Source organism: Balaenoptera musculus, chromosome 17 (genome assembly GCF_009873245.2).
Source record: "Balaenoptera musculus isolate JJ_BM4_2016_0621 chromosome 17, mBalMus1.pri.v3, whole genome shotgun sequence".
NCBI lineage: Eukaryota > Metazoa > Chordata > Mammalia > Artiodactyla > Balaenopteridae > Balaenoptera > Balaenoptera musculus.
In genome coordinates, this window is record NC_045801.1 from 1,764,190 (window position 1) to 1,779,299 (window position 15,110).

The 15,110-nt window shown below is 51.0% G+C and overlaps 1 protein-coding gene across 1 annotated transcript in view; it reads left to right on the plus strand.

The window, feature by feature from the left end:
* Window positions 1–15,110, plus strand: part of TSNARE1 (t-SNARE domain containing 1) — a 131,599-nt gene that overhangs the window by 40,696 nt on the left and 75,793 nt on the right. Inside the window, 5 exon segments of the mRNA XM_036830978.1 lie at window positions 1,182–1,259; window positions 1,977–2,046; window positions 6,759–6,849; window positions 9,579–9,653; window positions 10,093–10,152. Of these exon segments, the coding sequence (XP_036686873.1) occupies window positions 1,182–1,259; window positions 1,977–2,046; window positions 6,759–6,849; window positions 9,579–9,653; window positions 10,093–10,152 (374 nt within the window).

A 15,110-nucleotide genomic window follows, 5' to 3' on the forward strand; every position in this document is an offset into this window, starting at 1 on the left:
CACGCCAGCTGTCTCATGATTACTGTTACACTGATGCATTTTCCAATCCTTTAATTTATAAGCTGTATCTGATTTTACATGTGAGCTGGGTTTCTTGTGTTTGGTGTGCCGTCGAGTTTGCTTTTGTCCCATGTGACATCTCTGCTGTGGATTGAGTGGTGGCAGCAGTTCACCCTGAACTTCCAGTGGCGACAGAGATGTTCTGAATCCACACTCCAGTGTGGTCTTTACTGGCCATGCGTGGGCCGTGACGCACGACCCTGCTTTAGATGGGTTCTCTCTCGTGTCAAAACGTGTGTGTTTGGGGTAAATCTGCCATTTCGATAGTTGCTTTCTTTGTTTCCCTGTGACCCCTTGTCCTTTTTCTCTCTGCCTTTCTGTCTTTGGAGTGACCGAGTGTAGCGTAGTGTTCTGTGTTACCTCCACTGTTGGCTTATGGGTGTTCCTGTTTGGAGCGGTTTTGCTTGGAGTGTGTAACAAGCGTCTGTAGCGTCCATGGCCTTCCCTCAGGGAACAGCCTCGCCTCCACCTGGTGCGTGAGCTCCTTACAGGACTCCCGTCTGCGCCCCTCCACCCCGCACATACATCACGTCTAACGCAGTTGGTACTCGTTTTGCTTCGATGATCACGGTCTCTTCACTAGATCAGGAGTGAGACAAGACGTCTTCGTTTGCCTGCACGCTTGCCCTCTGCAATCTTCAGCTCCTCCGGCAGATCCAAGTGTCCTTTGACCTCATGAGCTGCTTTTAACGTTTCCTGTCCTGCATCTCTGGCTGAAAGAGCTTCTCTCAGCTTTTCTCTGTCTGAGAATCAATCTTTATTTTGCCTCTAGTTTTGAAATATATCTCCACTGGGTATGGAGTTCTGGTTGACTGATTTTTTTTTTTCCGTTCTTTCAGTGCTTAAAGATGTCATTCCGGGGTTTTTTGGCTTCCATGGTTTCTGAGGCTGCCGTTGCCCTGGGGTGTGCCCAGCAGTGGGGGGCTTGGTCCGAGGAGCTGCCCTCTTTGCCTTTCTCTTCGTCCCCCACTGAGCACTGTGGCTCCTGTTCCATCTCTGAGGCTCTGCTGGACCCCAAGGGGGCACAGCTGGGAGGGGGTGACTCTGCCCAAGCATGGTGGCCCTGGGATCCGGCAGGCTGCTCAGTGAAGATGTGACCTCCCCCTCCTGTCTCCTCGCAGCCACCCAGATGGACCCGAGTGACCTCCAGGAACTGTTCCAGGAGACGTCGGCCAGCGTCTTCCGAATCAACTCGAATGGTGAGTCAGTGCCCTGGCCTCACCCCGCCCTGATCCCGGCCGCGGAGTGCGCTGCGGGAGGTTCGGGGTGGTGGCCTCCCGCGCTAGGGTGCCCCGTGGCCCAGGCCCGGCCGACGCAGGACAGCGGGGGTGGGGGCAGGGCGTGAGCCCAGCGCTGCGGGCTCGGGCTGGGCTGTGTCCTCGGCAGGTGCCCTCTCGGCCCCGTTCCTCCCTCCCCCGTCGCATGCCTGGGACCTGGACGGGCCGCCTTGTGGGGAGCGTCAGAGCCTCCCTCAGACTGGCAGGGCCGCCCCCTCACAGGTCACCGAGGCTAGGGGTCAGGGCGAGAGCCGCAGCCCACGAGGACAGGGCTTGTCCTCCGCTCCCTCAGGACACGGGGCGGCCCGGGCTCCCTGCACCCTCGTGGGTGGGGGCTCCCGTTTGCCCTGAACTCTGAGCTGTCCCAGGTCAGAGAGCGCTGACCGGGGGAGGGGAGAGAAGCCCCCGCCGCCCCAGAGCCAGGGCGAGGCCCACTGGGGCAGCTCCCCAGGGCCCTGAGCCCCACTTGGGCCTGGGCCCCGTCTCTGGACAGCTGGGGAGAGGGCTGCCCTGGGGCCCTGCTGTGGGGCCTCGGCACCCACGTCCCTGCGCAGAGGCAGGCTGGGGGCACATCCTGGAGGGTGGGGACCGCGTGGTGGAGCCCCGCTGCCCCTGACGCCTGCCCCCTTCTCTCGGCAGTGACCTTCTTGGAGCAGAGCCTCCAGTCCCTGGGGACGCCAAGTGACACGCAGGAGCTGCGGGACAGCCTGTGAGTGTGCGTGTGTGCGTGTGGGTGTACACGGGTGTGCCGTGCACCCACTTGCCTGCCGGCCCATCCACATGCCAGCCCAACAGCTGGCTGGGCTCACATGGGGCCACCCCCAACACGGATGTGTGACACCCATGTAGACACACCTGTGCACAGGTGTGCACTCCGGTGGCGGGGCATGCGTCTCTTGCACACTTTTTGCTTCACTGACTGTCCCCACGTGTGTCTGCCACACACCAGAGCTCTGGCTGCACCTCCGAGGTCTGGGCCAGTCATCGGTGGGTTTAGCGTTCTCTGCCCGGATGATGCTTGATGCTTTGGAATTAGCTGTTATGGCAGCAGGGTAGGGCTTCCTCGTGGCGGGGCTCAGCCCTGCCCTCAGCTCCTTGCATCCCGCAAGTACCCTGGGAAGGAAGAGGGCAGGTAAGGCTATTCCCCTTTTTGGAGGAAGACACTGAGGCCCTGAGAGGGGTTGGATGTGTGGCTCAAGCTGCACCTCTCTCAGTGGACAGGCCAGAACGCAGCCACTCACTCGTCCGTCCGTCCACCCACGTGTCCTTCCTTCTCTCCGTCCACCCGAGCAGTCTGGGACCACCCCTGCCAAGTCTCGGGGTGCAGAGCAAGGCAACAGAGGGCCCTCGGCGGATTTCGTGTGCAATTCTGCTTTAAATTACTCTTTACGTTTCTTTTTAAACGTAGCACGTATTGTTTCCTGATTGTGAAAGTAGGGCGTGCTCGTGGGGACTCGGATGGCCTCCTGCCAGCCTCTTCTCAGGCCCACGGGTGTTCCGTAGAGTCGCGTTTCAGTGACTGATGTTCTGGATCCTGCTTGTTGCACTTAGGGCTGGGGCTGTGCGTGGCCCCGTCGCACACTGAAGACATGCCCTTCAGAGGCACAGACGGCGCTGTCGGCTCCGTGTGGTTGCTCAGCTGAGACGCGGGGCCGCTCTCGGGCTGCTCTGTCTTCAGCATCAGGAACGTGCAGTCTGTCTCTGTGCTGCTGCCTGTTTCCGGGTTGGGCTCCTGGAGTGGGGTCTCCAAGGTCAGACGGGTGGCCTTTTCAGAGCCCTGGCCCTGGAGCGTGTTTCCTGGGCTGCCTGGTCTGGGGGCTGGAGGATGCCCGACCGATGCGGGTCTGGAGAGGGGAGCGGGCCCTTCCCCGGGCCCCAGCTGCTCCCCACCCGCCCCTGCAGCCTCAGCTTCCAGGTCCACAGCTCACTGAGTGCCTTCCTGCCCCCCCCCCCCCAGGAACCCCAGCCCTCTTGTCCCTCCTCCAGGTGGGGCTGACCAGGCTTCCTAGCCTGTGTGTCCTGGCCTTCCAGAGCCCTCCATGGCCCCATGTGTGGGGGGAATTTGTGCACCTCCTGGACCGTTAGCATTTTTAAATGACTTGAGACCAGCACAGAGTTGTGAAGTCTATATTTTCTCCACATTGACAGTCGCCAGCTTTTGTATTTTGCCAAGTAAGGACATTAAAAAAAAAGTACACTACCATCCACTATTGCCATCATATTAAAAAAAAAAGATATTTTAGTACTCCTGAAGTAGGCGGGACCTGATCTCAGGAGAAAGGACAGTCTTTCAAAGTGAATAAATATAGCTTCATGAGACCCTCACAGGGTTGAGCCTGGTTTTCTCATCTTGCGTGAGACAGGTGTGGGCTTTGTCATTTCTGTCAGCCACGTGAGCGGCTCTGCCCCGCCCCCAGCACGGGCTCCCAGACTGGCCGAGGTGGCCGGGGTGGTGAAGGTGAGGCTCATCGGTGTCAGCCCAGGGCACTGCTGGGACCCCCCGGGAAGAGTAGCTGAATGGATGGACGGTCCTTCCAGGAGCCCCGGGCAGGAAGTCTGCCCTGCGGCCTCACCTCCTTCTGGACGTCCTCCAGCTCTGCTCATCTTTTCTGAAATTGTTTTGGCTACTTCCGATTGGTTGTATTTCAACATAAATTTTAGAGTCAGCTTGTCCTTTTCTGTTTTTTGAAGCCTGCTCTAATTTTAGATGGGGTCACAGTGGCTCTGCAGACCCATTTAAAGAGAACTGACGTCTTAGGGGTCCTGAGTCTTCCTGGCCGTGAACGTGGTCGGCTTTCGTCTCATTTACAGGTTTTGTTTTTTCCAGCAGTTCCTTGTAGGTTTTAGTGCACTGGTCTTGCATGTATTTTGTTAAATTTATGGTAATGATTTCATATGTATATATTTTTAAATTAATTAATTAATTAATTAATTTTTGGCCGTGTTGGGTCTTCGTTGCTGTGCGCGGGCTTTCTCTAGTTGTGGCGAGCGGGGGCTACTCTTCGTTGTGGTGAGCAGGCTTCTCATTGCAGTGGCTTCTTTTGTTGTGGAGCCCGGGCTCTAGGTGCGTGGGCTTCAGTAGTTGTGGCATGCGGGCTCAGTAGTTATGTCTCGCGGGCTCCAGAGCGCAGGCTCAGTAGCTGTGGCGCACGGGCTTAGTTGCTCCGCGGCATGTGGGATCTTCCCAGACCAGGGATCGAACCCGTGTCCCCTGCATTGACAGGTGAATTCTTAACCACTGTGCCACCACGGAAGTCCCTGTATTTTTATACTATTGTAAGAGGTATTGTTGCTTAAATTTCATTTCCGGTTTTTGGTACTGGTACATGGAAATAAAACTGATTCTGTTTATTGCCTGTGCCCTGTGCCCTCTTTAGATTCCATATTCCCTAGGATTTTTCTACATAAATGAACCTGTCGTCTGTGACAGAGACTCTTCCACTTGTTTGTTTTAAATCTCTGTGCTGCTTACCTCTTTTGTCCCATTACAGTGTTGTAACCGTGTCCTTTTATAGTTAGAATGGCATAAACCTGTAAAGTTCCACGTGGAGGTAGGCAGTCCTGGAAGTGTACGCCCCTGCCGGTGCCCTTTCAGGGGGAGCCGCCCGCCTCTCCTGGCAGTGACAGGATGCTGCTTTGACTTTACAGTCTCTCTTCATCAAGTTGATCACGTTCCCTTCTCTTTTCTAGTTTTCTTAGAGCCTTTGTCATGAATTCTTGTTGAATTTTGTCGGATGCTTTTTCTGCATAGTTTATTGAGATGATTTTCTCCTTTTTAAATTTGTTCTGTTAGTATGAGGATTACATTAATTGATTTTGGGTGTCAGACCAACCTTGCGTTCCTTGGACGATATGTTATCCTTTTTGTATATGGTTGGATTCAGGTTTCTAATATTTTGTTCAGGATTTTTGCTCCTCTGTTATGTGACTTTTGCTGCTCTTTGCTTTTAGATTCTTTGTTTAGGTTTTGGTGTCAGGGTAATGCTGGCCGCATAAAATGTAAGTGTCCCTTCTTGTCTGTTTTCTGGAGGACTCTATAGTATTGATATTACTTCTTCTTTAAATATTTGATGGTGAAGTCATCTGTATTTGTGGGAATGTTTTTAAGAACAAATTTAATTCCTTCAGTAGGTGTAGAGCTGTTTAGGTTTTCTGTTTCCTCCTGAGTCAGTTTTGATAATTCTTGTCTTTCAAGGATTTTTTCTTTTTCATCTTAGCTGTCAAATTTATTGACATTTGGGATTCATAATATTTCCTTATCTGGGTGGGAGGTGTGACAAGGAGGGAGGGCTCTGTGGCGCCAGCGGCCATGTGACCAAATCCCTAGGGGAAACACGGCGTGTGTCCCTGCTGTTTCGTGTGGCCTCCGGGCGACCTGGGAGGAAAGGGTTCCCGCACCGCGTCCTCAGTCCACGCCCCCTTAGGCTGGTGCAGGGTCTCCTTCCCATGCCACCTCTGTCCCCCTCTCCGCATGCCACAGCTCCATGTGACCCAGGGGCCAGCATTGGGGCCTGGGTCCTGCCCGTGCCTCCCGGGGTGTCCACCTCGGCAGACGGCGCCCGGCCCCATGGGTGGCCTGTCTGGAGCTTCCTATGTTCAGCCCAGGGTGGCCTGGTGCCCACGCCCACTGCTGCCACGCGGGGGTCCCACAGGGGGCAAAGAGGGGCATCTGCGCTGCAGCTTGAAGGTTGGGAGGGTCTCTGGTGTCTGCGCCCCGCAGCCAGGCCAGGGCCCTTCCCTCGCTTGGGCCTGTGAGCCCGCAGGAGGCCTGAGGACAGGGTCTGCCCCGTGTCACTCTGTCCACAGGGGCAGTGGTCAGCCCTAGGCGGCGGGGGGCTGGCCTTTTCAGCACCTTCAAGGTCACACTCAGAATCATAAACCGAGGGGCTGGGAGAGGCCCCGGGCCCCGCCTCCCTGTGTTCCTGGGTCTGGAGGTGGGCGTCTCACCGTGGCCCCCAGAGGCCTGGGAGAGGGCCGAGATTTCCTCAGCGGTGGTCCCAGGGCCACCTGTGCGGCCACCATGCCTCCTGGGCCCTGACCAGTGCTGACCCCCAGCGGCCTTTCCACAGGGAGGGCTAATGGCTGGGGCCCCGGGGCTGCAGGTGCCGAGCCCGTGGCTTGGGTATGGGGTCCATGGGGGCCGGGAGGTGAGGGGCCTGGTGACGCTGACCTGAGTTCACCGTGTCATGTCATTTCCCCCCTCCCCCTGCCTCGCCCGCCCCCCTCCCGTGTCCATCCCTCCCTGGGCCTGTCTTTACGTCCTTCTTCCCGTCTGCTCCCTTCTTCCTCTGCACGACTCCTCCCTTCCTGTGCACTTTCCTGTCCCTCCGTGAGCCCCCCACCTGCCGTGCCGCCCTTCTGTGTCATCCCCCCTTTCTGCTGCCCGCCCCCCGTCTTCTCTCCTCTCCACACCCACCCCAGGCACACGGTGCAGCAGCAGACCAACCACGCGATCGCAGCCAGCGCCAGTGCCCTGAAGCAGATGGCTGAGCTCCTGCGGGGCTGCCCCCGGGTATGTTCCCTGGGGGCTGAGGGGGATGGGACCCGGGGCCCGGGGTGGGGAGACAGATGCGGACCACACGGCTGCTCGGGGCAGAGGTCGCGCGTTCCTCTGTTCACTGGGCCGCAGGCCGGGCAGCGGTGCAGGTGCCGTGGGCTCCCGGCCTCCTGGGAAAGAGTGGTCCGTCCCCCTGCCCTGCTCTACGTGCCTCACCCATCTGCCACCTCTACGTGTGCCCTTCCTGCCACTGCACTCACCGTCGGCCTCCTCACCGTGGTCACGGCCACCGCATCCCAGGCCACGGCCCCTTCACAGCCCCCATGTCCCCGCCGCCCCTCCCCACTGGCCTCTTACATACCTCCAGCCCTGGCCGGCTGTCTGTTATCCACACCCTACCTGCTCCCCCAGAAGTTGGGGGAGCCCTGAGCATGCAGTGTTGTTAAGCCCTCGCAGGTTACAGAGCGGGGGCCTGTTTTCTTCAGTGAAGCCTGTTTGTTGCCCATTCGTTTACACGTGGCCCAGGGCTGCCAGGAGCTACAGCAGCAGAGACCCACCTCCAAATCCTAAGCGCTGAAGTGTGGCCCCTCGCAGAGAGGCCCTGCCCCTGGTGAGGAAGACTCAGGCCCCGTGGTGAGCCCCGCGGGCGCCATCCGGCAGTGGGCAGGCGTGGACCACGGGCGCCGCTTAGCCTGGGCGGCACAGGGGTCCTGCAGAGGGGGAGGAGCACGTGTGTATTCTGTGTGCCCGGGGCGCCCGGAGGTCCCTTTGGAGACAGAAAGCAGACGTGGCAGCCCGGGCTGGGGACTGGCCTCAGGAGGACACAGAGGGCTTTGGGGGCGATGGAAATGTTCTAAAACCAGGTGCTGGTGATGGTTGTACGACTGAAGCTTACACTTAAGGTGAACTGTACACTTAAGATAGATGGATTTTACCTAACAAAGTAGACCCAGCTCGAAAACTTGAGTTACACTTTGATAAAAAAAAAATACACTTAAAAAAACGTCCCAGAATCAGGGGTCAGGGGTCCCCGCGTGGCGTGGGCAGGGTGCACCCGAGGTCTCAGGTGGAGGAGGCACTCAGAGCTTTGCCGGGAGTGGCGGGCACTGCTCTGCATGCGATATAACAATCAGATATAACAGCCTGCTCGTCGGGACCAGAGGCGGGCGCCTGGTCCTGGCCTTCGCCCAGGGTTCACGCAGCACAGGGCAGCGTCTGCAGCGATTCTGAGGCCTTGGTGTTCATGGGCCTGTTCACGTGTGGCCTTGTGACGCATGTCCCCAGCTCTGTGTATGTCACGAGGGCTGGAAAGCAGAGTTGACCCCCTTGGGAGTTCAGAGGGCTCACTTTTAGCCTAATACATCCTTCCTTCTTGCCATCCACCCACCCACCAGCCCCCCTGTCTGTCCATCTGTCCCTCCATCCATTTACCTGCCCGTCCACTGACTTACCCAGCCATCTACCCACCCATCCATCCATCCATCTGAGAACCAACAAACATTTATTGAACACCTACTCTGCCGGATGCTGGGAGAACACAAATGAGGTCCTGCGGGAGGACGTCTTGTCCAGGCGGGCAGCGTGGGGCACTGCCCTCGCAGGGAAGAAAGGCTGAGCCCATCACCCGGAGCTGGTGGTGGATCAAATGGGCTGCAGAGCTTCAGATGTTTTGCTCAAAAGCACTAAATAGCCTCTTGGGCTCTTTGGTCTGTCCTGGGGCATACATATGGTGCCAATTACAAGAGCCCTACCTGGACACTGAAACAGACTCCACGGAGCTGCAGCCACACGGAACTGTGAGGCCCAGACACGGCCAAGTGCCCTCGAAGGGCAGGTGTTGGAGAGCTGGTCTCCCGAAACGTGTCTGGCTTGCTGGTGCCCCGCGGCTCCTTCTCACCCGTGGGCTTGCATGGGGTGCATGGGGTGCACTGTGGCAGTGAGGGCTGGGTTTTGGGACTTGAGACGCAGGGTCTGGGGGGTGTCCAGGGCCCTCCTGGGAGCTGACAGGAGGTGCTGGGGGCAGGAGGGAACCAGGAGCCTGTGTCCGCGTCCTGGTCCAAGGACACTGGGACTGGCGTGGCTCCACTGGTGCTAGTGCTGTGCGGTGAGAGAGGAGGGGCTGTGGCTCCTGATGGCCTGGCGGTGCCAGGGTCCAGGGGTCCCATTCCAGCAGGAGGACAGAGGCCGCGTGTGAGTGCTGAGGTGCTGGGGGCAGGATGGATGGTTTGCCGACTGCAATTCTGACGCTGGGGATGAGATGCAGCCTCACCACCCGTGTGACCTTGAACAGGCCACTTAGGATCTTGTGCCCAAGGTCTCCTGAGCTGTTAGATGGGGATCGTAACACCTCTCACCCGAGTAGTTTGTTTTGGGGACCGGACAGGCATATCACGTTAGAGCAGCTGGCCCCGAGGTCAGTGTTGACGGTGCGTGTGGTTTGGGTGGAGATGGTGTTCGTGGTGATGCTGGCTGAGCGCGTGGAGCCCTTGCTGGTGTTTGAGGTGATGGAGATGACGGCACCGGGTGATGAAGATGGGGATGAACCCAGTTCCAATGGCAGAGGGAGTGGTGACGGCCGTGAGGCTGGAGATGGATGGACGGGGACGCTGTGGTGCAGGTGCCGCCAGGAGGGACGGGAGGGGCCCAGGAGCATAGCGAACTGGAGCGCCCAGGGATGGAGGGGCCGCGGGGGCAAGATGAGGCCTCGGCAGCCTGTTGAAGCCCCCCTTCCCCCCTCTTTGCAGCAGGAGCGTCTTCAGCTGGACCGTCTGAAAACTCAGCTTTCAGACGCCATCCAGAGCTATGGAGTGGTGCAAAAGGTGAGGCCCCTGCAGGTCCCCTGAGCACCCACTCTGGGTCCGCCTGGTACAGTCCCATCCCCCAAAGCAGAGGAAGGGCCACCTTGCAGACATTGGATAATCGCCAGGATCTGGCTGGTGGGACTGCAGCATGCGTGCAAGTGAGGGATGTTTACCTCTGGAGTGCTGCCCAAGAGGGTCCTCATGACAGCCCCCTGGGAGGTGGGAGAACAGGTATCACCCATCCTTCCACACCTGCCTGAGTGTGTGGAAGGAAGCCATGTAGCAGATCATCCCCCAAGCCCAGCCAAGCTCCCAGTTTTCCAGAGTCCTGGGGCAGCTGAAGGTGTGCTTTGCTGTTGGTCATCGCCCAGGACTTTGTGTTTATCTGACTGTTTCTTCTCTTTTCCCCACCTTTTCTGTTCTTCCCGTCTCCCTTTTCTTGTACTTTATCCAACAGAAAATTGCAGAAAAGTCCAGAGCACTGCTTCCCACAGCACAGAGGGTTGGCAAGCAGCAGGTGGGTGCTGAGTATTTACCCTGGTCAGTGGGCGTTAGAGGACAGCATAGAATCCAGTGCCACTGGGGCTCCAGGGAAGGGCAGGGAGGACCAAGGTCCTACCGTATAGCACAGAGAACTATAGTCAATATCGTATGATAAACCATAATGGAAAAGAATATAAAAAAAAATGTATACATGTATAACTGAATCACTTTGCTGTACAGCAGAAATTAACATAATATTGTAAATCAACTATACTTCAATAAAAATATAGATAAAATAAATAAAATAAAATAAAATAATGAATTAAATATCCTTAAAACAGAAAAAGAAATTGACATTTTATCCTCAGGTCTCTGGCATGGGCTTGATACAGGGAAGTGGTTGCTGACAGTTCTACCTGCTGTACAGGACCAACTTGTATTAGACCAACCCTCCTGTGAGTAGGAACGATAGAAAATCCAATAAAGAGTGTAACTGGAGTCCTAGATGAACAGGGGGGAGAGAGAATGGAGAGAAACAATATTTGAAGAGGTAATGGTTGAGAATTCTCCAAAACTGTCCAAATACTTCAAGCCACAGATTGAAGAAGCTCTATGATGAATAGGATAAAGTTACCCTGTTTCTTAAAACTACGCTTAGTCACATCATAATAAAAACTTGAAAACCAAAGACAAAAATACAATCTTAAAAGCAGACTAAAGCCAGAAAAAAATCTTAAACTCAGATGCCCAAGAAAAAGTCACATTATTTTTAAAAAAGCAATGAGACTTACACTTGACTTTTAAAAAGAAACAGTGGAAGCCAGAGGACAGTTGAAAGAAAATAACTACCAACCTGGAATTCTACATCTGGTGAAAATATTTTTCAGAAGTAAAGGTGAAATGAAAACATATTTAGAGAAACAAAAACTGAGAGAATTCATCAACAGAACTCTCTAAAAGTAGAAAAAGGAAGACAATCCCGGATGGAAGCATAGTAATGGAGGAAGGAATTATGGGCACTGAAAACAGTAAAATGTGGATACACCTAAATTCATGTTGACTGTTGAGTAATAATAATAATGACTTGTGAGGTTTAAGATATGGGGCAAATGAAAATACTTGTACAACAACAGCACAGAGGACATAAAGGAGGTAAATGGTGTTAAGGTATTGTAATGTCCTTGCGTCATCAGAGAAGAGACAAAAATACCAACGTAAGGTAGGCTGTAATAATCCAAGGATGCATATTGCATTGTAGGTAATACTAAAAGGACAATATAAGAATAGAAACTATAACATAAATTAATAGGTACCTATGAAATAATAAAACAAATGATTAATTTAAAAGCAAAAAAAAAATAAATAAATCAACACAAAACAGGAAAAAATAGGAAATAAATTGTAAGATGGTTGATTTATACCACTTATGCTAAGCTAAAATGGACTAACCCTTCCAATTAAAAGGCACAGATGGTCAGACTTGGTTAAAAGAAAAAAACTGTGTAGTGCTTAGAAGAGTCAAACCTTAAATATAAATCCAGAAAAATGTTGAAAGTAAAAAGATGGAAAAAAGATATATTGTGCAACCAAAAGCTAAAGAAAGCTGGTACAGCCATATTAATATCAGAATAAGTAGACTTCACATGAAGAATTCTTAGTGGGCATACAGAGGTATATTTTGTAAGGATAAAAAGTTAATTCAAATGGAAGATATAATTTTAAATTTATATGTACCTAACAATATACCCTCAAAAATAGAAATATAAAGCAAAACTGATAGTAGTAAAAGGAAAGCTAGTAAATCCACGATCATAGTCGGAAATTATGACACACCACTCTAAATGACTAATAAAATAAATTGAAAAAATTCAGTAAGGATATAAAATATTCAAGCAATACTACTGATTAATACACTGACCTAATTGATATTGATGACACTAAGAGAATATATGCATAATGCATATGCTGGATGGTAAAGCAAGTCTCAGCAGATTCTAAATGACTGACATAATACTGAATATGTTCTCTAACCAGAGTGCAATTAAAGTAGAATCTGGTAACAAAATTCTCAACACCAGGGGTTGAGAATTTAAATAATATAATTTGAAATAACCCATGGATCAAAGAAGAAACGCTAATAGAAATTAGAAGTACTCTTGAACTGAACAAAAATGAAAATGCAACAAATCAAAGCTTATGGGTTGCAACTAAAGCAGTGCTTAGAGGGAAGTTTATAACTTTAAATACATATATTAGAAAAGAAGCACGTGTGAAAATTAGTGATCTAATTCTCAATCTCAAATGGCTAGAAAAACAACAAAAAAATTAAATCCAAAGAAAATATATAGGAAAAAGCAGAAACCAATGAAATATAAAATAGATGCACAATAGACAAATTCAACAAAGCCAAAGATTGGTTCTTTAGAATGATTAATAAAATTGTTAAATCCTACAAGATTAATCAAGATACAGAGAGAAAATACAAATTACTAGTATCAGTAATGAAAATGGCTATATCATTATAGTTTCTAAAAACTAAAAAAAAAATAATAAGATACTGTTAGCAACTTCATGCCGATAAATTTGACAACTTATATGAAATACAAGTTTTTAAAGAAAAATGTAACCTCCCAGGATGTGTAAAAAATCTGGAAAGTCCAGTATTTATTAAAGAAATGAAATCCATAATTAACAAACATCCTAGCAATAAAACTTCAGACTAGATGTCTTTACTGATGAATTCTCCCAAATATTTGAGGAATAAATAATACCAGTTTACGCAAACTCTTATATGGAATATAAAAAAAGGTATGCATCCCACCTTGCTTTATGAGGCTAGTAAATGGAAAATAACGTGCTGGCTCATGAGCATAGAAGCAAAAATCCTAACCAAAATGTTAATAAGCTAAGTCTAGCAATATATATAAGGTAATACATCATTATAAAGTGGAATTTATTCTAGGGATGCAAGGTTGGTTTACATTCAGAAATAATCAGAGTAATTTGCCATGTTAATTCAGTAAGAAAGAAAATCTATTCGATCATCTCAATAGACACGGAAGAGCATTTGGTAAAATTCAGTACCCACTTAGGGGGACTCAAAACTTTCCGCAAACTAGGAATAGATAGGAATGCCTTTAATCTGATAAAGAGTATCTTCAAAAGTCCAACAGTCAGCAGCACACTCACTGGTGAGATATTAAAATCTTTTCTCCTGAGAGTGAGGAGGAGACATAGTGTCCAGTATTATTGCTTCTATTCTTCATTGCACTGAGGGCATATCCAGTGCAATAAGAGATGAAAAAGAAATAAAATGTTTAAAATTGGGAAGGTTTAAAACCCCTTCACAGACAACATGATTGTGTAACTAGAAAATGTGAATGAATCTGATGAAACTTAAGAGTTCGTAAGTGAATGTAACAGGATTTCTGTTATCATGTCAGTATGCAAGAAAACTGTGTGTGTGCCAGCAAAAGACAATTTGGAAATGATACTTAAAAAGTGATAGCACTTATGATAGCATCAAAACTAGGAAGAAATCTATGACCAGTTGTTTAAGCTTCTGTATAGAAAACTATAAAACGTTACTGAGAGAAATTACAGAAGATTAAATAATGGAGGGGTACACCATATTTGTAGATTGGAAAATTTGATGTATAAAGATGTCAGTTCTCACCAAGTGGTTCTGTAGGTTCAATACAATCCAAATAAAAATCCTAGCAGGTTTTGAATATGTGTTTGTATATGATGTGTGTGTAAATTGTCAAACTGATCATAAAATCTATATGGAAATATAAAGACCCCCGAATAAAGAAGACAATTTTGAAGAACAGAACTGGAGGGTTTACATTCCCAGGTACCAGAACACAATATAAAGCAATAGAAATTGGAACAGTGTGGTATTTGTTGAAGGCTAAGCAAACAGACCAGTGGGATCAGAGTCTCGTATAGATGCAGACTCACACATACGTGATTACCTGGTTTGTGGGAGGTGCACTGCCACGCAGTGGGAAACACAGGATTTGCACAGGACTTGATGCTGATTGGCTGATGGTTGAGCTGGGAAAGGTCCTGTTGAGCACACGGCAAGTACAGGTCCGAACACCCCGCCCACTTCATCTCGGTGTCGGAGTGACTGAGGAGCGGTGTGCAGGGCAGGATGTTCACACGAGGCGACAAGCCAGCTCAGGCTGTGAGTACCCTCTCAGCCAGGAAGTGCTCCGGGCCCAGCGCCATCGCTGCGTGGCTGGGAGGGGGCTGGAGCACTGCTGGCACAAGGCTGGCACCCCCAACAGATCTTCACCCCGGTTCACCCAGGCTCAGAACACTTCCCCGGATCACAGATCTAAATGTGAACGGTAAGGCAGTGAAGCTTCTAGAGGCTACCGTAGGAGGCTATCTTCCTCCCACACAGATGAAAATGTACTCACTATAAAGAAAAAGTGATAAACTTGACTTTGTTATAGTCTGTACAACCCTAAGAGAGTGAAGAGGTGACCCACAGAGTGAGAGAAGGCATTTGCACATCACGTATCTGAAAGGACTTCATAATATGTAAAGCTCTCTTACAAATCAGTAGGAAAAAGGCAGACAACTCAATTCAAAAACGTAAAAGGGCAAACACCTTGGGCGTGCACGTTGAAAAGGGACGTCGGAATGGCTGGTAAGCACATGGGTGTGTGCTCAGCATGTGTCATTAGAAGCAGGCAAAGTTAACCCGCGATGCTCCGTCTCTGCACACCTCACACCCACCAACGCAACTAAAAAGAACAAATGAAAACGCGGGAGTATGCCGAGTGCCGGCAAGGCTGTGGGGCAGCCGGAGACCTTGCGCAGTAGACGGGAGTGTGAACGGTGCCCCCTCTCTGGTAGCTGAACACACCTGTGGAGTGAAACATCGTCCTGTCTGTGGCCTTGCAGCTCCACCTCAAGTGTATACCCAGTGAAAAGTCACATAGAAGAACGCTGAGCACACGTGACATGCAGCAGCAG